The sequence below is a fragment of the Myotis daubentonii genome, chromosome 6, assembly GCF_963259705.1.
Source record: "Myotis daubentonii chromosome 6, mMyoDau2.1, whole genome shotgun sequence".
Taxonomy (NCBI): domain Eukaryota; kingdom Metazoa; phylum Chordata; class Mammalia; order Chiroptera; family Vespertilionidae; genus Myotis; species Myotis daubentonii.
Genome location: NC_081845.1, coordinates 30,335,468 through 30,358,736, shown reverse-complemented (window position 1 = coordinate 30,358,736; position 23,269 = coordinate 30,335,468). Strand labels below are relative to the sequence as shown.

General features: G+C 40.5%; 1 protein-coding gene across 7 annotated transcripts in view; it reads right to left on the bottom strand.

Moving 5' to 3' along the window:
- UTRN (utrophin) overlaps positions 1–23,269 on the bottom strand; it is a 446,319-nt gene that overhangs the window by 313,919 nt on the left and 109,131 nt on the right. For 5 of the 7 annotated variants that reach the window (XM_059700586.1, XM_059700588.1, XM_059700587.1 and 2 more), the window contains 10 exons: positions 20,809–20,924; positions 19,944–20,110; positions 15,132–15,335; positions 14,045–14,226; positions 13,120–13,270; positions 10,166–10,285; positions 8,432–8,533; positions 5,582–5,689; positions 5,113–5,292; positions 4,111–4,280 (listed from right to left, as the gene is read on the bottom strand). In XM_059700586.1, coding sequence (XP_059556569.1) covers positions 4,111–4,280; positions 5,113–5,292; positions 5,582–5,689; positions 8,432–8,533; positions 10,166–10,285; positions 13,120–13,270; positions 14,045–14,226; positions 15,132–15,335; positions 19,944–20,110; positions 20,809–20,924 — 1,500 coding nt within the window. The remainder of the gene's footprint in view (positions 1–4,110; positions 4,281–5,112; positions 5,293–5,581; positions 5,690–8,431; positions 8,534–10,165; positions 10,286–13,119; positions 13,271–14,044; positions 14,227–15,131; positions 15,336–19,943; positions 20,111–20,808; positions 20,925–23,269) is intronic. The other 2 variants (XM_059700589.1, XM_059700585.1) reach the window with 1 other exon arrangement.

Genomic DNA, 23,269 nt, shown 5'->3' with positions numbered 1-23,269 from the left:
ACTGGTCTGGGCTCTTGACATGAAGGTAAATGAGACAATCCCAGCCTGTAGGGAGGGCAATGTAAAGTGAAGGGCAATAGCAAAAGGAATTTTCAAGGTGCTAATTCCAGGAATTCATAGGCCGGCTCCTCATCCGGTCAGGGAGGAATGGCTTCCTGGAGTAGAACAGCATTGAGCCAGGAGTTTTCCTCGCAAAGGGAGAACAAAGAAAGGAAGGACCACACTTTGCAAACTGCAAGTATTTAGATGCGGCTGGAACGGTGAGTACTAGGCAGGGAGTACACCAACCAGTTACTAGACGGCCCTAGAGAACAGGTGAAAGAGTTTGGGTTTAAACAAAGGGTGACTGAGAGCCAGTGAAGGGTCTAAACCATAGGACTGACAAGATCCTATTTACCTGTGGGTGCTCACAGAGAAGAATCAAGAGAGGCAAGACCCGAGAAAGGGCTGTGGTGGGAACAGGAGCCAGAGAGCAGGTAATGCCAGTGGGGAGGAAGGAAAATGTGCAGACTTGAGAGGTGTTGGGAAGGGAAGTCAAAACACAGTGAGGAGGAACAAGAGGGGAAACATTCAAGGATTGCTGGCCATCCACCAGGCCCTTTTCTAAGCGTTCTGTGTATTCTTTACTCAAGGCCTCTTCGCAACAATCCTATGAAGAATACACTATTACTTCCCTTTGAATGATGAAGGAATTGAGCTTCTGGGAGTTTTAAATAACTGATGCAGGCCACAAAGTTAATAAATGATGGAGCTGGGAGTCCAACTGAGGCCGTCTGTTCTCTTGACAGACTCTCCTGCCAGGGCTTCTCAAAACAACCTCTGGATACTTTCAGGCACTTTAAGGTGAGCATGGGTTGTCCTTCCTGATTCTTTTGGGAAACTTCGCTCAAAGTTTTCCTAGTGAAAACCACAGTGAGGAGGAACAGGAGGAGGAACATATGGATATTTGCTTTTTCATCCACGTAAATTTTCTTTGTAGCTTGTAAAAGATTTCGTGACACTGCAGGTACATCACCAGGGGTCAGTGTGCCGCTCAAACCGTGGTACACTCCTCCTGCCATCTTATCAGTTGATTTCTCTTTACTCTTTCGGAGAAGGGGAGCACCACCCGAAGGTGACACATTTAAATGACCTTGGAGACTCAGTCCATTTCTGAGAAAGCTCAGGTCACTTTAGCCATATCTAGATTACAGGAAACGGCTGCCCCTACGGTGGCAAACAGCCACCAGCAGCACCAAGGGAAGAGCAGGGACAATAAACCACCGTTTCGGAAGCTTGTATTATTACATGAAGTTGTGCCCAGCAGTTACTTAAGGCCCATATCCGCTTGGACAGCTCATTTTAACACAAGTTGATAGTGGTTTCTAAGGGTCTGGAAGCCATTTTATAATAGAAATGGTAAAGAATTCCCTGGACTTTAGGACGATGAATGGAAATTGGAATGTGAAGCCTATCGTCAAATACTAAAGAGGGCAGGTATGTCTGGCCCCAGAAAGACTGAGCTAGCTTGAATCACAAAGCTGTGTTATGGCTACATTTATTTTCCAGGAAGCCTCTGGATCCCATCACATCACACATGGGTAGACTGAGAGGGGGCCGAGTTGGGGTTTAATTTCTAATACTGAGATTTCACTGCCTTCTATTAGGATGAACTGGACATCCTCAAACTTCTATTTGTCCAGGGACCATCTAAAGAATGTCTACCTCAATCAACCAGTAAACTAGAAAACTGTGGTCCTCACAGCTGGTTGCTTACCCAACAGACACCTCCCTCCCCACACTTCCTCCTTGCTGCCCGAGTCCCCAGAGCACAACTACAACGGCTGGAGAGGCGGGGCAGCTTCAACCTCCCAAGCACCCAGAGCATGGGCAAGCGACTGAGTCCAGACCAGTGAGACTGGGGGAACTTAGCTGATGTCTCCCAGGAAAGGTCTCCCTGATAGAGAGAGAGAGAGAGAGAGAGAGAGAGAGAGAGAGAGAGAGAGAAAATAAGAAAAAACTGCCCTTACTGCCTATAAAGCAGGTTGTGCAGGATGTCCGTGCTTCCGTAGCACCTTGGGAACCCTGAGAAGACAAGCCTGGGGGTGAAAGCCACCAGGCTGAGGAAGGCGGAGACAACGTGCAGGATGCTGCACGACCATCCCTACCTCCAGACTCCTTGTAACATGAAATGAGACCTCAGTAAGTCACAGGTACAGTACTGTGTTTCTTGCAGCAGAATGCAAATTATACAACAGGCCATGTTTAAGATCTTATAGTTATGCACTTGCGATATTGTGATTTATAGTAAGAAATATGTATTTGGTCTTAGTCCCATTTCTGGCTCAGAGTTCCTAAAACCCTTGAAACTTCCTAACTGATGAGAGCAACAGAGTTATCACTTTTTATGTGAATGAGCTGACTTTTGGATCCCACCTAAAGATGGAGGCTGGGTGCCAGGAGACCCAACCATGTGACTAGGGGCTGGAACTTTCAGTCCCACCCCACCATCCTGACCTCTGGAGGAGAAAGGGGCGGGAAGCTGAATCAATCACCAATGGCCAATGATTTAATCAATCATGCCTAGGTAATGAAGCCTCTGTAAAAACCCGAAAGGACGGGGTTCAGAGAGCTTCCAGGGGCGGTGAACAAGTGGAGGTGCCAGGAGAGTTGCCACCTGGAGAGGGCCTGGAAGCTCTGTGCTTTTTCTCTTATCCTTCACATCTCTTCCGTCTGGCGGTTCCTGGGTTATATCCTCTTATAATAAACCAGTGGTCTAGTAAGTAAAATGCTTCTGAGTTGGGTGAGCCACTCTCGCAAGTTAATCAAACCCACAGAGGAGGTCTTAGGAACCTCCAATGTACAGCCAGTCAGTTAGACGCACAGGTAACAACTCATTGGACTGAACCATTAACCTAGAATCCGATGCTGTCTCCCAGTAGGAAGTGTCAGAATTGAGCTTAACTGTAGGACACCCAGCTAGTGTCCCCTGACCTGCTTTTGGGGAGAATCCTCCCTTCCCCACCTACACTGGAATAGGTACCAGAACTTACTGATGCACCTAGTTTTTTAAAACCTTCTCAGCTTCCAAAAGCAGAGTCAGCCCTGGAGAGATATGTTGCTGGCAGAACACAAACACTCATGAAATGAAAGGTCTACAACAATATGAACATCAAAAGCACCTTCCTCATCTGCTGTCTTGGCTCCAAAAGTAACAGTTCCAAGGAGGTACACTGGTCCTGCAAGGAGGTGCTATTGGGAGGACGCACAGCCCTGTCATCAAAATGAAAATCATCTGGTAAAACTGGAATCCTGCTTTGTCTGACAAAAGCTAAGTTGGTGAAATCACATCATTTTTATTCAGGCAAAACTAACTGCCCACTTACCCGAGCACTGGGACGCTACTGTAAAAGGGAGAGAAAAATAGTTCTACTCAAGGGTGTTTTGAGGACTACCTGCTACAGTGCATGTGAGGTACCTGGGCCACAGCATGGCTTAACAGGGTAGCTGGCATTCTATCTATGCCAGGGCTGATTGATCCCCTTATAAAGATCCCAAGTTTATTTTGAATCAATAAGATGAAAAGATAGCGTATGCCAGAGATGAATCTTCAAGCCAAACACAAAGAATCTGTAAATTAATCTAGAAAATAGAATTAACAAAGGCAGAAAGAAAACATGAAAAAAGAATGAGGGGTGGAAAAAAAACAGAAAAAAAGGAGACTAATTACTTCCCTGGATTAAGCACTTTTTTACTTGAGAGAAGAAAGCAGATTCAGAAACAATAAGGAGATGTAAGTAAAGCAAGACTGTCAGAATGGTGGCAGTGAAAGAAAGAAAAAATGAGGGATCATGGGCAATCATATCCTCCAGGTAAACGATAGGAAAGGAAGAAGAAAGGGTGTCAGCACACAGTTCAGGTTGAACACAGGATAAATAAAAACCATCCGAGACAACACGGATACTTAGCCAGTGGGAAGTAGAATACTCAGAACACTCAGGGGTAGTGAGTGGTTCCTAACAATAATTATGTCTAAATTTGCATATCATTCGTGATTAGTATGACATAGGTGCTGAGTACAAAATACATAGTGTGGGGTCCTGGGTTTGGAAAATGTCTGTCTGTTCTCACTTTTTCTTAGCTTCCATATCCACGGGGATCTGTCTCTTCTTTGGAGGAGGAGGAGGAGGCAGTTCTTGCTTAGACCTTTTGGCGGTCACTTGTTCTCTTATGTGAACAGTCTCCAAAAGGTCCTTCTGAGGAATTTGGGACATCCCCAGCTTTCCTACAGCCTGAGTCACCTGAAAAAAGAGCAGCCAAAGTTTTAGGTTTTATTACAGCTTTATTGAGATATCATTCATATGCCAGAAAGTTCTTTCTTTGATGATGTAAATGCAATGGTTATTAGTGTACAGACTTATGCAACCATGCCCACTTTCTATTCCCAGAATAATTTTATTATTATTTCATAAAGAAACCCAGTACCCATTAACAGTCACTTCCCAACCTCTCTCCCGCCTTGGCTCCTGGCAACCACTAATCTACCTTCTGTCTCTATGAGTTTGTCTATCCTATATAGTTCATATAGATAGAATCATGGTGCCTATAAACTTGGTACTGGCTCCTTTCACTTGTATGTTTTCAAGGTTCATCCATGTCATCGCACATATCAGTACTTACTTTTTTTATTGCCAAAAAATATTCCATTGTATGTCTATACCACATTTTGTTAATCAATCCACCCACTGTATATTTGAGTCATTTCACTTTTTGTCTATTATGAATAATGTTGCTATGAACATTCATGTACAAACCAAAGTTTTGGGGTTTTTATCAATTCGCTAAAATATTTTCAAATGCATAAAATTTAAAGATCATTTAATGGATTCATGTCTGTTATCAGTTAGCAAGCGTTAAATCACTGGATATTAATCCTTTTTTTAAGATCCATTAAAATTTACTTTAGAAAACTAAAAGACATTTTCATGTCAATTTTTCAATTTTATAGTAAACCAGGTATAAGGAACCAACTTTTTAGATTAGCTACTACTCTTTTATTTCATAAAAACTAAAACTAACCTGAAATTTAACTTCTACTTAATGGCACAACATATTATCTGGAGCAAACGATACCTGGTTGGAGGAATCTTCTAGTCTCTGAACCAGAGAATCCCATCTCTGAGTCAGTTCCTCAGAATCACTGTTGATCTTCTTAGATGCCTTAGGGTTATCAAGTAATTGGCCCACATCCTGGCCAATCTCACTCAGCTGGTCCAATGCTTGACGCTTCATTTCCATGTCTTCCTTCAAAATCTAGTATTTCAGATATTTGTTAGATGACTCTCTTTTCACAGGACTTTATCTTCCTGTTTCCCAGTCAGAACATGTAAATATGTATATATTTTATAGGAGAATGTACCCTTGCAATTACTAGTATCTGAGGCTAAAACGTAAGACTCCTGGTTCTAGACCATTCCACGGCAGCATTCCAGTGTTGGGTAATGTGTCCTACTCTGAATTTTCTAAATGATTTTAACCACTGATGTAAAACGCTAAAATATCACAGGCTTACAAGACAGATGCTGACAATGACATCACTTACAGCCAGGCGGCGAACACTGATGCTTAGCTCCTTTTGGTCTCTGAAGTTGCTCGTCTGGACTTTATTTAACGCCTCTTCTTTTTCGGTTAGCCAAGCTTTCAGCAAGCACTGTAAATAATAACAAAAGTTAGAAATACATGTGAGGAATCACTTGGTAATTCGACTCAACCAAGTTCCCAAATCTCTAACATTTATATTCTTAGAAGCTTTATCCTTATCTTGAATAAGAAGAACCCCAAAAACCTAAGCATGAGGCATGAGTGACACAAAAAAGTCATTATCCTTCTTAGATTTGCAACAGATCAACCTGAAATTAGTCCCACTCCTGGATAAGTAAACCTATTCAAGTCTCCAAAAGAATCACATTGTAACACTCCAGAGACAGGGGGAATCTCGGAGATTGCCTTGTCTCAGTCCCTTGTTTTAGGAAGGAGAGAGAGGAGAGCCAAGTTACACAGCCAAGGTCCCTTGGCTAATTCACAGAAGAGCCAGATCAAGGACCCACGCTGCAAAGCTAATGGTTTTTCCAGAGCATCATGCTTGCAAAACCGCACCAACACTCCAGGTTCAACAGCAATTATGGTCTGAGGACAGTCCAAAGTATAAAGACAGTTAAACTTCACTGGCCAACAATACATGTTGTTTTAGGCAGAAGTAGAGAGATCAATTTGAAGCAGGGGTGGAAAACAACATAACCTCATCGGGAAAATTCTTCCCAAAATGTGGCATCTACCACACAAACCCTTTTCTATAGACTAGGTGGCGGCGGGGGGGGGGGGGGGGGGGGGGGATCTTGGTTCTATGTTTGCAATAGAATCAATTCTTTCTCCAACTGTATTTTTTTAATCGGTGAATTTTACAACTATTCCTTTCCTCTATATTACACACAAACAAAAAGATGAAGATGAAGGACATAAAAGACAAAAGTGGGTCCTGCCCTCAGCAATAGTAAGGGTAATAAGATATGTGCAGGAGTCACCATGGCACAAGATACAAAGTGCAGACACCACATAAGAGACCGATTCCAGTTTAGAGACAAGGAGAGCGGGGGATTTATAGATGGCTTCACGGTTCCTGATGCTGGAGAGAACTTAAAAATGAGGAGATGAGTCTAAGGACATTCCATAGCCGATGCCAATCCTTAACCAAAAACACCGAAGGCTAGAAAACAAATGAAATACAGACACTCTTTCAAAAAACAAAGACAACAAAACAACAACCTAAACCAGGAGGCACTTACAAGGCTCCATGCACTGGAATAGACAGTAAGAAAGAACCAGCACTATTCTTGCAGCATTGGCAGCCTAGCCATGGGCTAGGGACTGGGAATTCAGGGTTTGAGCACTGGGCACATGGAAGGACAGAGGGAACATGAAGGCTGGAAAGGTAGGTTGGAGTCCTTTACAGAGTGCCTCCTGCCACACTTCAAGCTACAGAAGTTTGGAACTCATTCTCACAGCCCATTTCTGACGCTTGAGGCCTCTGCAGCTGAGTGCAAAATAATCCCATGAAAGATGTTCTAAATGAGATACAACTAACTTGGGCTCATTTCTGCAATAGCAGATTTCTCTACATAAGCACCCATGCTGGATTCAACTCTCCATTTTCAGAAGATCCCTCCTTCCATGTCACTAGCAAAAAGCCATTCAAAGGTGAGTTGTAAACCTAAAATATTGGCCCAAATAGCGGCTATTCCTTACCTGTAAATATTTTTTTTTGCCAAATTAAAATTCCTTCCAAATTTTAAATTATTTTACTTAGCAGAAAAGCAACACAATCGTTTTCTCTGGCAATCGATGTCTCCTACTGTCATTATTAAAGTAAATTTTTAACTATTCGATGTTACGCCTTGGAGTGAAAACAGGGTCTAAGTAAATGTAAGTATTTTGTAAAGTGAACTGTAAATATTTCAGACATCAGAATCTGGCCCATTTGGGATTCTTAACAGGAAGATTGTGACCAATGATTGGGGGTGGGGAGTAGTGATTAACAATTTATACTGGGACAGATTTTGTACCCCACTTTTGCAGATGTTCTATCTGCACCATATTTAGTGAACCACAAAGGACTGCACACTTGTTTTTATTGCCTGAAAAGCATACAGTTCCTTTTTTGTAGATGGGAATGAGATGCATTTAAAAGAATTGAAATGGACACTGAAATGAGGGAATAGAGTATCTGCTTATTTTCTAAACCACAACTGTTTGGTGTTTTCAGGGCAAGTTTTGCTTATTTGTATTCTGTTTTGATGGCTGCTTTTCTGGAAGGATGGAGGAGGCAAAGGGCCACCACTCTGACTGAAAACTTAAAGGGGCAGTTTTGCACCAAAGGTTCGTTTACTATGGTAACACTTAGTAGGAAAAAATATACTATCATCCAAATGTAAAATCAATGGTGTTGCTAAATAATGTTTTCTAGTTAGATTTAGTAGTTATTCTGTTTTAAAATCATTAAAAATTCTTATGACTTAAAGGCCACAAAGTATCAAGTGGATTACTTATTTATGGAGCACAAACTAAATGCTAGGCACTGTGTTGGTACAAGTTCAAACACATAACCCAGCACAAATGCATGAAATTATGATGTCAAGCAAACCCTGAAAGTAGCATGTCTAAATACTCACATTCTTAAAAATAAACACAGATCACATTGCTGTTACAATGGAGCAATACAGTATAATCTCCATGAATACTCATCATGTAAAATGGATACAAATCTGACTTTAAAAATAACAAATAATTACTTATAAAGGTTCCTTTAGAAGAAAAGTAAGACTTCATTCTAATGCCGTAATTAAAGATGAGTTACCTCCCACCATCTATTTTGACCATATGGATAACAGTTTCATACCTGTTCTTCCAATAATTCCTGCCACAAGATATTGATTTCGTGTAACCTATTCCAGCGTTCCTCAGTCCATCGGCACACTGCTGTCCAACGTTCACCAAGTTTCTAGCAAAGGGAGAAACCACCCTTTGTCAGCACAGCTTTAAGAGATACTTACCATGATCCTCAAAGAAATTCTTGACATCAGTTGTTCTCTATTACAAAGTTTTAAACATATATAATAAAAGCTGCTTTAAAATAATGCAGATGAATCCTATATATTTATAGATGAGAAAAACTAATTTCCATAAGCTGTAACTGATTATTTTACACTATAGAGCTAAAAAGTATCACAACTAGAACTCTATCCTGTAACTGTCTACTCCAAATTCCTGCCCTTTCCATTTTATTGTGGTTTTTATTTGAGAATTTAGCATTTTTACATATATCTTCAAAATAGAGCAAACATCTACTTTTTGTGCTGAAATTGTTTTCAGGCTATAATTGTCTTTAAAACAAAATACAACACATCAGTAATTTTTAACCACTTTTATATGCCAAGAAAATTTTCATCTGTAATACAAGAGTTATGAAAAACTTTTAACCTTATAAAAACTATGTGTTGAATGAGAGAATTTCTATTAAATATACTTAATTGATTTTTTTCTGCTTACATCTCATGATCCATAGAAAATTCCACAAAATTTAGCCATAGAATATGTACAAGTACTAGCAATACTAAATAAATAATTTTGATTACTTTTTTTTAAAAAAAGTATTATTCATGATGTTTCCTAATAAATTACTTTGTTACCATTATATAAATAATAACTAACAAATGTTCAACTTATTTCTAATTTACTTAAATATGAGTGCTCGCTTCAGCAGCACATATACTTAGATATGAGCAAGAGTTAATTCATATTATCCTATTTGATATGTAATACCAGAGAACACTTTGGACAGTGCAGCGGGTCGAAGACAGAGCCAGAAGACAGGTCTCATCATGAAAACCCACTGTCTAAACAGGCCAGACACGACTGCCTACCTCTCAGGTTACTGTAATAACTAAGCACTTCTGCACGAAGTCTCATGACCACTGGCCAACTTCAAATGAAGATACATGTCTGAAAGTTTCCAAATATCATAAACTGGCAACATCATAGCAGATGATTCCAGTATTATTCAAATGAAATACCAATCAATCTCTTTGTAAAGACTTTACACTATAACCTTTGTGAGAAAAGAAGCAATTTGTTGGGGTTCCCAAAACTGCTACTGAAATTCACACATTGGTCCAACCAAAGAAACAGGGATATGAAATCCTACATGGCTGAAATTCTCAAATGTTAATATTCCTGGACATTTTTTTAAAGTGCAGATCCACTGAGCCCCACTCCCAGGAATTCAGGTCTGCATGGAGCCCAGAAATCTATATTTCAGCAAATTCCTCAAGTGATTCTGAGCAAAAGAAGCCTGTGGGCCACTTGTCGAGATCAGTTCCTGTGCTTCCCAACCTTGTTACTATTGCACACAAGACACCCCGCCCATTCATCCCAAGGGCTGATGTAAAGGAAGGTACTGAGGTACTCCTGTAACCCATATGCTATGGAACCCCACCTGGGAAGGACAGTCTAAAGTAGGTTCATCTACTCTTCTACATAAACAGTGTGATGAGATGTAAAAAAATAAGGGTACATGGAATTGGATCTCAGACCACGGGCCCCTTGGGGTCACCCTCCTCCTCAGGGTCCTTACCTGTAGCTGATCTTCCAGGACAGCTGTGGCACTCTCACCGCTGTTTTCATCAACAATCACCACCATGTGAGTTAATGAATTTACCTTCACCTGCTCAGCCTCAAGATCATTTTGCAAGCTCTAGAGAAAAAAAAATTAAGATATACCATTATCTCTACTCTCTCACATTTACCTATTTAAAATCCACTTGGTTGTCAATAGTAATTAAGGATATTTAATGAGGCATCGTGTTTAAATTTCCAATCATTACCCTAAGTGTTCTACTAATGAAACAAGCCCGTTATACATCTTTACATTTCATTATGAACCAAAGCAATTTGAAAATGCAATGTCATAACAGATGGCAAATGGGATGTCATTACTTTTAGTCCAAATTCTGGCAAAAAATAATCCAATCTAATAAAAGACAAAAAGGGTAATTGACTGTACCTTCGCTACGCTTCCCACTGGCTAATCAGGGTGATATGCAAATTAACCACCAACAAAGATGGTGGCCGGTAGCCATGCAGCTGAAGCAAGCAGGAGGCTTGCTTGCTCCAGTGATAGAGGAAACCAAGGTTCCCCGCCGGCCGTGGCCCGGCTCTGAGCTCCGAAAGCAACAAAGTTTCAATTAAAGAAGGTAAATAAATCCCAGAATTTTAAAAAAAATAAAAAAAGGAGAGGCTGGTAGCTTCAGTCACTGGCCAGCTTGAAAACGGTCCTCAGCCCCTCACCCAGACTGGCCAGGCACCCCAGTGGGGACCCCCACCCTAAAGGGGGTGTGGCCAGCCTGAAAACAGCCATCAGCCCCTCATCCAGGCTGGCCAGGCACCCCAGTGGGGACCCCCAACCTGAAGGGGGTGTGACCAGCTGCAAATAGCCATCTGCCCCTCATCCAGGCTGGTCAGGCACCCAAGCAGGACCCCCACCCTGATCCAGGACACCCTTCAGGGCAAACCAGCCGGCCCCCACCCATGCACCAAGCCTCTATCCCAGGGGTGGGTAAACTTTTTGACTCGAGGGCCACAATGGGTTCTTAAACTGGACCGGAGGGCCGGAACAAAAGCATGGATGGAGTGTTTGTGTGAACTAATATAAATTCGAAGTAGCCCTAACCGGTTTGGCTCAGTGCATAGAGCGTCAGTCTGCAGACTGAAGGGTCCCAGGTTCGATTCCAGTCAAGGGCATGTACCTTGGTTGCGGGCACATCCCCAGTAGGGGGTGTGCAAGAGGAGGCTGATTGATGTTTCTCTCTCATCAATGTTTCTAGCTCTCTATCCCTCTCCCTTCCTCTCTGTAAAAATCAATAATATATATTTTAAAAAAAAAATTCAAAGTAAACATCATTACATAAAAGGGTACAGTCTTTTTTTTTTTTTTAGTTTTATTCATTCCAAACGGGCCGGATCCGGCCCGCAGGCCATAGTTTGCCCACGGCTGCTCTATCCTATATAGTAAAAGGGTAATATGCAAACTGACCCTAACAGCAGAAAGACTGGGAATGACTGGTCACTATTACACACACTGCCCACCAGGGGGCAGACGCTCAATGCAGGTCAGTGGACTCCCACATGGGGGAGCTCTGCTCAGCCACAAGCCAGGCTGATGGCTGCCAGTACAGCGGTGGTGGTGGGAGCCTCTCCTGCCTCCTCAGCAGCACTAAGGATCTCCGACTGCAGCTTAGGCCTGCTCCCCGCTGGCAAATGGACATCCCCCAAGGGCTGCCGGGCCTCCAGAGGGATGTCTGATTGCCAGCTTAGGCATGATCCCCTGGGGAGTGGGCCTCAGCCAGCAGGTGGTCATCCCCTGAGGGGTCCCAGACTGTGAGAGGGCACAGGCCAGGCTGAGGGACCTCTCCCCCCCGCCAGTGCACAAATTTTTGTGCACCGGGCCTCTAGTGTAGCATAAATGAGTTGAATGTCTATATTAGGAATTAAGTTAAGAATGTAGAATTGGTAAATCAAAGAAGTCCCAAATTTAACTATACAAAGATCATTTTCTCTAGTGCAGCATGACATAAAGCGAGAGATAAGTAGGTAATATTTGATAGTCGGAAGCTATTCTGAATAGCTACCCGGGAAAGCAGTTAAGGACACAGATGACTTCCATTCTCACCCCTTCCACAGGAAGAGCATGGTAAGTGCTAAGATGTATATATACAGGTAATTTATTTAAACACTACCAACAGTGCTGTCAAATGCCTTTGAGTTGCATTTAAAGTATCCCTAAAGCTTTATTTATCAGTTATCCAGATATTTCATTGAAAAATCAGATTATTTAGATAACCTGCAAAGGAGCTATTTGCTCTGCCTTGCCTTGACTATGAAAAGTTTTCTCCTTAATTTGTGATCAAATTAAATTAGCCACCAAATTTTGATTCTTCACCTCGTGCCAGATACTTTTCCAGATCGGGATAGCTTTCCTCAAAAGATAAGATACAGATAAATCTGAGGGTTTGCTTCTTTGCACGGCCTTGATGCTCACACACTAGGGTTCTTAACCACTTACAGGTCCAAAACAACCCTTGAGAATCTTAGGAAAGCATAGAGCAGTGGTTCTCAACCTTGGCTGCACATTAGAATTACCTGGGAATCTTTTTGAAATCCTGATTTCTGGGCCTCATCCTCCGGAAATTTTGTTTCTTTGTTATGGGGTGGGGCCACAACATTAGTAACAAAGAAACAATTTCCGGAGGATGAGGCCCAAAAATCAGGATTTTAAAAAGATTCCCGGGTGATTCTAATGTGCAGCCAAGGTTGAGAACCACTGGCATAGAGCTTTCCTTAGGACACTATACATACCCACATAAAATTTTAGTAAAGTCACATGCCCATGGACTCCCCCCTCTAAGCTGCTGATGAGCAGAGGACACTGAGAAGTGTCCCACCTCTGCACTAAGGGCGGAAGCCGTGAGAAGGCCACGTGCTGCTGTTTCATATTTGATAAGGTAGAAGAGAAATGTGAGCCAGGTTTACTTTATGATCTTCTAGCAGCTTTTGCAAGGATTGTAAATCGTCATCCAGGGGACAGGTCTCCATCTTCTGAATGCGTTCTTCCGTGAGCGTCAACCAGGCAGAGAGCTGCTGCAGCTGCTGCTTCTGCAACTCCATCAGCACGTCGTGCAGCCTGTGGGGAGGGACACAGCATCAGTCCCACTTGCTTTTCCCCTTTGCAAAGGCCAATGCGCACAATACACACTCCTGGCAGCAAACAAACTGGGTGGGATGGGGTGGGGGGTGGGGGGCACAGAAACTCACTCCTGTCTAACCATTTAAAGCAGCACTTCATCTTTAAATATAGAAACAAGCAACAACAAAAAAATAACACACAAAAAAACAACACTTTCATTTTCCTCCTAAATGGAATCAATTAAATGCAGTCCAAGAATGCAAATAACAGCACCCACCATTCCTATCAGAATCATTGTTTCTTCAATCAGGAATTCCTGCATATTAAATAGGTGGAAATTGCAATGGATGTAGTTTGCTCCTTAATAGACAATGCAGAGGAGAAAAAAGAACCATGGGGAGGGTGGGGGGGAGGGCGTAGTACTGCTTTAAAAATGTAATAAATTGTAAATAAATACTACATAATCCTGTCTTCACATTGGGTTAATGGTTAACCAATTTTAATACTGCAAGTCAATATCTATCCATATAAAATGTCCTTTCCTTTTACCTAATTTCTGTCCTCCAACTTTTACCTTTTAATTTGGTTAACACATCAAAGGAGAAACAAAGATCATACAAAACTCCAGCAGCATTACACAAAGAAAAGAGTCAAATTTTACAAGGCAAGCTCTGTAATTATCTTGCATTCACGGACATACAGACATTTATTTCAATGAAACTGAGCAACACACATTGTGGAATAAAGTGTTCATTCTTTGCTTCCACTCACCGGGACTGTCTGTCCATACTCTCCACCCTAAGGGCCTCCCATCTAGCATTCAGCAGGGTCATCTGCTCCTGAATTTCAAACTCCTCTTCATCCGACAGAGTCCCTTGTGTTATCAGTTGGTTTCCGGCCTGCAGGACGCTCCCCACGCTGCTCTGGTGTGCAGTCAGCTCCATCATAAAAGCCTAGAAAGGTACATCATTGTGATTTGTGAGCAGCTCATTGCAAAAAATGTATAAATAAATTAATGTTTCAATATCGAGGCTGCAGAAAAAGGCAGCCATGTAGAGCGTAAATAAAGTAGACTTTGACCCAACTTTGAATATAGGAAAGAAGCACTGGCCTCACTAAAAAAGGAGAATCGATCGAAGAAAACAATATTACATCTGCTAATAGTGACTATTTTTAAGTAAATGCTGATTATGATACTGAGAGATCATGACATGGAATTATGAGAAAACAGAATAAATAAAACACCATGCTCACCCAAGAGAAACTGCTGAAAGAATCTGACAACTTCTATTATTTTCAAACCAAAACAGCACATGAGACCTGTCAATTAACATACTGGCACAAAACAACTACTTAATCAAAAAGAAATCTCCATCTAAGCTAATCACTACAGTGCAATACACTATATCCTCAAAATAGTAGGAAATTTTCATTGTATGAAAGCATACATGAACACTGGACATGACATTTGCTTAATCACACAATAAATAAAAATAACCGCTTCCTGGGGAACATTCCAAGTCTAAAGACTTGGTGTATTTATATTAATTAGCCACTTTGTGTTTTAACTATAACAATACACTTCAGAAACTAGGAGTGCTGTGCATTGATTTGTGTCAGTGGCTCCACAGATTTTTCAAGTTACGATAAGATTAAAATCTGAAACCTGATTCCAATGCACAATGAGTCACCCATGCCGACTTTAAAACAAAGCCCTATTTCAATATCAGGAGTCCTAAAATGTGCCGTGACCTTCCTGCGGAGCAGAACTCAGGGAGCACACATCGCAGGGCAGAGCCCCGATAAGGCACAGGCACCGTGGCGGACAGGGTCCGCGCATGGGCGACAGATTATTTACTTCGTGGGTGGCAAACTGCTCCTTGACTTCCTCCACATCCTCCGAGATGTCCTCCTGCTCCTGGAACGTGTCCTCGGCAGAAAGCAGCCAGGTCAGCACGTCCTCCAGGGCTGTCTGATAGCTGTCCAGGTCCATGTCCACCTCGGTGACGGTGCTGGGGGTGTCGGCCCGGGGGCTCCCGTGCTCCTCCTCCAGCGCTGAGCTCTAGGAAAACAAAGCCAAGAGAAAACCCTCAAGCATCATGAAGATGAGAAGGTGTTCAATGGAGACACACTATCTGGAAAGCCCTCAGGGAGGAAGAGCCCACTGTGTCTCAGACATTCAGCCAGCTCTCAGGCGCTGGGTGAGCCATGCCCGAAGCTACTCGGAAAGCATGTATGAAGTGCCCGAGGATGGCAAAGAGCACAGAAGCAGCCTGCCCTCCTGGATCCTGTGCTCACAGGGATCCCAGCATAGGTGGAAAGAGACAAATAACCCATGTGAATCACTTCTGAACAAAAATATAATAGCTATTAGCGAAGCTAGAAATTCCATGGTCCCGATAAGTCTAGAGATGCTATTTGAGTTCAGCCAGGGCTAAAATAGGAAAGGTTCATGCAGGATTGTGTTGGGCCTTAAAGGGTAAATCTCAGTTAAAGAAAAGGAGGTAAAGATTAGAACTCTGCTCTGACCTTAGAAACTGCTTTTACTGAAACACATGTTAGCATTTTATTTTTGACCCTGAAAGGCAGCCACACATACAAGCTGCTGATGGTAATTTTTGGAGGCTGCTACCCTCTAGTTTACTTGCTAGTCTTTTTTTTTTTTTTTTTTAAGCCCATGGGAATAAATTTATCTCAAGCAATGGAATATTTTTATTTACCTTAGAATCTTATAACCAAATGAACTCTCTCTTTAATTCATTTGTTCCCTTTTAGAGAAAAATTTCTTTAAAATTTGCTGATAGACTATCTTCACTTAATCACGTCCCATCCACAATTTTTATATATTTCAAACATACACAAATGTAGAGGGGAAACATGAGAAATTCTCATGGATTTGACAGCTATGATTTGTTAACAGTCCCTTGCAGATTTGGTATTGGTCCCCCACCACACAATTGAAAAGGCTTTGCCAATGTCGCCAAACACCTTCCCACTGACAAATCCACTCTTCTAGCAACATCTTTAGGGTGACCATGTTATTAAGCAACAAACTAGAACATTTTTATAAAAACGGTGCTAGGACAACACACATAAACCAGAACTGTCACAAGCAAACCTAGAGATCTGGTCACCCTCTCTCTTACTTAAACTCTCAACCCCACTCCATGGCTGACTTCCCACCCCCCTGAAGCCCTCCTTTCTCTACCTCAGTAACACCACATTGGTCTTCCTCCTGGTTCCGCAGCCAATCTGTAAGTCATGAATCTCCTTAAAATTAAGTCTGGGCCCTTTTATTTCTTAACTCGGTGTACTTGCTCTGAGAGGTTTCATTCATTCCCATTGGGTTTAAAGAACCATCTATATCCCACAGACATTTGCCTTTTTATTTCTGACCCAAACTCCAGACTCCTCTGTCCAGCTACCCTAACATCTTCACATCAATGTGAAAGGCATATCAGACCATGTCTATACTTACCCTTTGCTTTTTTTCCCCCAAATTATTCTTCCTCATGCTTTTCCATTTTCCTAAGTGGCTCCTTCATGCACTAAGCTTCTCCAGCCAAGAACCAGGGAGCCAGCCTTGGATTCTCTTTTTCTTTCACCTCTCATGTTTAATATGTGAGCAATTCCTACCTTCAAAATGCGTCTCCAAGCCATCCAGACCTTTCCATCTCCACAACCAGCATCGTCTGTCCCCAGGACTACAATAGCCTGCTCACCTGCTAACCAGTATCTCACTTCCCGTTGCCACCCACACTGCCACCCCTACAACCCCTTCTCACTCAGCCTCCAGAATGACCCCTGACAATATAATCACATCGCAAGACATCCCCACTTAAAATCTTTCACTGCTTTCCCAGTGCTACAAGATGCAATTTAAAATTCTTAACATAGTTTACAAAAATACTGTGGCAGCAGAAAATGGAATGAGTGAATGTGTAGGGTTGGATTTCAATAAGTTAATGGGGGAAGACTTCCCTGAAAAAGTCCCATTGACACTGAGGAAAGATTGGAAGCTTGCCATGCAAACAGTGGGTGGAGGAGCATTTCATAGAGAGAAACCCACGTGTAGAAGAGTCTTGGGGAAGGAGAGGAAACAGTCCACACGACTGCAGTGCGGTGGCAGGAGATGAATTGTGGAGGGAGGCTGGGTGTTGTAAAGGACAACAGAAGATGAGTCTTCGATTAGCATGAGGGCTGGAACAGAAAGGAAACATGCACCAGGCACATTTTGGAGAAAGAATCACATAGAACCCAGTCAACTGTATGCAGGAGTTAAAAAAATGAATCCGTGAGCACACAGATGAAACACTGGGTACCAAAGACAGGGAAGGGAAAATGAGTTAAATTCCGGACTTCATGTTCTGAAACTGTAGACACAAAATAGCCCTGGGGAACTTTGAGTAGCAAGCCTCTCTGCTCTAATGAGGCTATCTGAGACTAGGAAACTTAGTGAGTGACCAGCCAGAGGTCGCTGAGATAAGCACTAGGATCTAGGCAGGTGGGAGATAGATGGAAGGCGCTGTCTGGATGCAAATGTCCAGAAGGTATTAGTTAAAACACAAGAGGAGACTTTCAACCGAGACATTAAAGAGAAATGCAAGAACTATTTGCTGACCACCTAATGCTCTGCAGCACATGTGTGAAAAGACACAGCGAGAGAGGAAGGCTGGCTATTAGTGTTCATTGCAAAGTATCGGATGGCAAGCTCTGTCAAACAGTAAATGATTAAAAGTGGACCACATTTTATTTCGTTAATTATCTTAATTCGATCTCTAAGGCACTAATGAAAGCATGCAAATGAAGAGGTTCGGGTTAATGCACCTGCTCTTAATCAAACAGAAAATAGGTTCTACAATTCTTATCATGCCACCCTGAGCCCTACACAGACGCGATCATTTTATCTACACCTCATGAAAGGCAAATGAAATCTTTCTTTTTAAGAGAGAATGGCCTTAACTATAAGAAGTAAAATACCCCAGCTTTCTAACAAAAGAAGCCCAATTCAATAAACAAATAACTCAAACCAAAAAGCAAGCTCAGCAGATTATCTGAGCCACTTAAAAGGGCACATCATTAATGCAGGATAATAATTTCACCACTAGAGACAAATGCTTCCCAGCTATAAAAATTACAGCTTTTCCTCAATTTCACTTGACTTTCAAAATTAAAAAAAAAAAGAGCCCTAGGATCACAATTTGGCCCCATGTCTTGCCTCTTTTCCTCAGTAAGTCTTTTTCTTTTTCTATACATCATACTATTTTTGAATGAAGAAGTTAAAAGGATTGGTACCTACTACTCCAAAAAAAATGTGAAATAATAAGTTCTTTGAACCTTGGAAAAGGAAAAAGAAGATGACATGCCCAATTCAAGACCATTATCATCATATGAGAATTAACGAACATTTTTACAAAGGAATTTGTTGAGTGAGAATGAACACCAAAACAAATTAAGAAGGAGAAATTATAGTAATGGTAGCTGCTGCTTATGGAGTGCTTATTAATATTATTTTAGACACTCTGAGTTGCTTATCATTATAAAGTGGGTGATTTTATCCAGATTTTACAGATAAAACTGTGGTTGAGAGGGAAAGTAACCGATCCACAACAAGTGGTGACAGGAATATAATTTCAGCTTCAAAGTCCATGCTTCTGCCTCTCTAAGACATATTTCTTATCATTTTGAAATTCATGTCTGTCTCTTGCTTGCTGAAATGTTGGACTGAACGAGTTTTTAAGGTCTTACCCAACTGTTAAGATTCTCTCATTTTACGAATTAAGAGGACCAGTTACATTGAAACAGAGTAAGATAAAATATGTATTAATTCAAGGCAGGATAATTCGGGAAGAAAAATTCATGACTTTATTTTAAAAAACTAATCTTTATCCTAATGAATTATAAATCTTTAAGTGAAAAACCCACCGAGTAACATATTGTCAATTATTCCTTCTAAATGAAAGAGAAAATAAACCTTGTATTTTGATAGCCATTATGAAAATATAATGGTAAAAATCCTTTTGCTAAAGACAAAATGAAAAGAAAACTAGTACTTAGAACAAAGCTAGGCTGACATGAGAGAAACCATCTTTAACACAAAATGACACTGATGGAAGATGGTGACCAAATGATGGAAAAACATTGCTTCTTAAGCATGTCATGCAGCAGTATCATCACAGTTGTGGACCCCCTTATGGTGTGAAATAGTATATTTCCTTCTTAAGAAATCAGTTGAGTTATGGTTTTCAGTTACACACATGTGACACGTGACAGCATGCTAACTGATAAATTGAACTTCTAAGGTGTATGCAAGTGGACAAGCCAAGATGTTCTCAGTCAAGAAAAAAAAAATCCCCTGCCCTGGCCAGTGTGGCTCAGCTGGTGGAGCGTTGGCCCTATGCACCAAGCGGTGGCCAGTTTGATTCTCAGTTAGGGCACATGCCCGGGTTTTGGGCTTAGTCCCCAGTAGGAGGCAGCTGATCAATGTTTCTTTCTCTCTCTCTCTCTCTCTCTCTCTCTCTCTCTCTCTCTCTCTCCCCCTTCCTCTCTCTCTCAAATTAATAAAATCATTTTTTTAAAAAAAGGAAAGAAAATAATCACCTAAAAGTGTTTTTATCTGGTACCAAAGAGATAACAAATACGGCCAGTCAAACATTTCAATAAAATTTACCTTTACCTGTATATTAATATCCCCTTCTTCACATTCTCTCTTGTATTTCCTTGGGAGAGTCTCTACTTCACGGATGGCATCTATGGTGACTTGCTGAGGTAGCACCTCAAACAAAGATGTTAAATACATAATTATGGATTTCTTGTCAGGAAGCTGAACAGCAACATCTAAAAGAGGAAGGAAATAAAGACCAGCTGAAATTAGATGTCCAAAATATGTGAACAGCTCAGTAGGAGATATAAAATAACTATCCTCAGCACCCATAAACAATACTATTATATAATTTTTGCAGTACCATAGCTCAGTAAGTTTCTGTTTCATATAATGATAGATGAGACAAAGGCAAGGACACTTTCTTAATTTTGTTCAGTATCCCATTTCTTTAAATTCTTCCCTAAAAGCTTCTCCCAAATGCTCAAGATAAGCTGACATTTAAGATAATGCCAGATTTTATTAATATTATAAAAATAACTCTAGAATTAAATTCCACAACATTTGTAACTAAAGTTTTCACATCACATACAAGAAGCATATATAAAAATGCATTTCAGTAAAATAAACCAAATACTGAATTGGTTATCTAATAATTATATTTTCCTAAAACTTTAACTCTTCTGGGGCATCAAATAACTATTCTCCAATGATGTAATTAAATTTCCTCCTAAAGGACCCTACAAATTGTTAAGTACAAAAGTCCAAATAACTGCGATAAAATGATTTGCACCATGTTTCAAAAGGAAGAACACTGCTCAGTTCTCATAATTCCTTTTGGAAAAAAGAACACCACAACAACAAAAAACGCTGCTCTTCAAGTGTCCAAAATTGTGCAGCAAAATCAAGATTAAAAATAAGCACGGAACAATACCTTCAGGATCTAACAGCTTTTCAATTCCCAAGTACGTTTGGGCCTGGCCGAAGGCATGTTCAAGTCTCTCAGTGGGGGACATCTTGACAACTCTATCCCAGCTGAAGAGATCAGGTCTGAAAACACCGTGCAAATAAAATGTGATGAAAACAACACATGTGGAAACGAAGTGGTCATTGTTATAATCTAATACATTGCAGTTTTAGATTTTGTTTGTTTGTGAGTTTAAATTAAAAAGTTTAACTTTACATCCCAAAACCTTGTCAAATATGTAGTATTTTAAAGTAACTTATAAAAATGAAAACAATGGATAATATATTCTAAGTTTCTTGTATTGGCTAAACATACCTATGAAATTTCCTGGAGTAATCATTAGAAGATTAAAAATAGTATGTAATACTTCCCAAATAGTAAAAGAGAAGTAAGAGGAGGACGAACCTATTAATATAAGATAAAAAAAGAAAAGAAAAAAGGTACAGAAAAGAGAAATAAAAAGCTCAAAATAAATTGGTAAAAAAATGAAAAATTAACCTATATACATAAATTACCACCATTAATATTAATGAATTAGTTCTCTTATTGAAAGACCAATTATTAGCAGAGTGGAAAGTCCAGCTTTAATCTGTTCACAGGATATTCCTAAACCAAAGGTCCTGAGAGAATTACCCTCATCACCCCCTCCATATTACATTACTTGGATTTCATTTCTATCTAGATTTTCCTTTAATCCTAGAAATTGGACATTTTGTGCTCTGACTTATCCAAAAGTTGATGATTTTTTTGCACTCTATCTGTTCTTGCATCCTAGACCCAGCTACCTCCTGGGATCGCCTCGCCCACTCCACCCGTTTCCTTTCTGACTTCATCTCCTATTACTCTCCCTACTCACGCCCTGCACCCACTGGCCTCCCCTCTTGCTTGCTACGTTTTTCTTCAGCATGTTTACCACTTCTTTATGCTAGACAACTTACATTTCCTTTTCTTTCTTTCTTGTCAGCCTCCCTCTACTTGAACATAAACCCCAAGGAGATGGGGGTGTTTGCCTTTTTTCTCTGTTGTACAAACTGAGCCTAACACAGAGAAAGTACTACAAACGCACTTATTGAACCAATTAAGTAATCAATGGAAAAAAGTTTGGGCTAAAACTCAAGTTTTCTGACTACAAGTCTTATGCAACTAGGAACAGAGGGTAACCTCTCTAAACTAATACAGTGAAAAAAGATTGGGTGTGGGGGTTCTCTAACCAGATAAAATATATATATATATATATATATATATATATATATATATATATATATATATATCAAAAAAGCTACAGGAAATATCATTGTTATTGTAAAACATTAAAAACATTCCCTTAAGTTTCAAGAACAAAATATTCTGCTCACTATTACCAATTCAAATCAATATTGTATTGAAGGACAAGGCACAAATGAACAGGGAAAAAGAAGAAGGGAGAGGAGGGGAGGGGAGGGGAGAGGAGGGGAGGGGAGGGGAGGGGAGGGGAGGGGAGGGGAGGGGAGGGACTATTATAATCTATGGATGGTCTACCAAAAATATGTTTTTAAATCTACAGAAACAAATTTAAATTTTGTAAAATTTTAACAAGTTTCTGGATCTAAGATGTAGAGATGTCAATTATATTTTTATATATAAACAGAGCATATACAGGAAACAAAACTTGAAACAATAAATTATTTAAAATAGCAATAAAACATGTACGAAATTTCACCTTTCACATTTAAATCCTTGATGCATCTGAAATTTATTTGTGGGTATGGTGAGGTAAAGATCCAATTCAATTATTTACATATGGGTAACCAGTTGTCCCATACCATCTATTTTAATAGCAATCAGTTCAGTTGTATATCAGGATGGATCTATTTCTGAGCCCTTTATCCTGTTAGGTTGAAGTATAGAAAATGCCATTGTTATATGTCAAAAAAACAGTCAAATACTGGCAATTTCATATGGTTCAGCCTATAATTAAATTAGTGTATTTATTTATAGCACTGTAGTTTTAATTAATGTAGCTTCATAATTAGTTTTGGTTTCTGTTTCAGAAGTACTTCAGCCTGGTTCTACTGTTTCACAATTGTACTGGCTCCTCATGGGCCTTTGGTCTTTCATATAATTAGAATCTGTTTACAAATTTCATTAAAAAATCATTTTCTATAATTAACTGGGATTGCACTGAATTATAGAACTTTCCCTTTGGTACAAGAATAAATACTAGCACAATTCTTTGCATATATTTCTGGTTAGTGCTGAATAAGTGGGTCTGAACTATGTGAATCATTTTACATATTTTAACTTATGAATACGTAGAAGCAACCGTGGCTGCACTGTGCCATTTAAGTCCTACAGAATACACACTTGGTGGGTAGTTTTTTCCATGATATTTCTTTTCTTAGTATTTTGGTAGGAGGTGTGCAGAGAGGATAGCAGGGGTAGTGGGGAG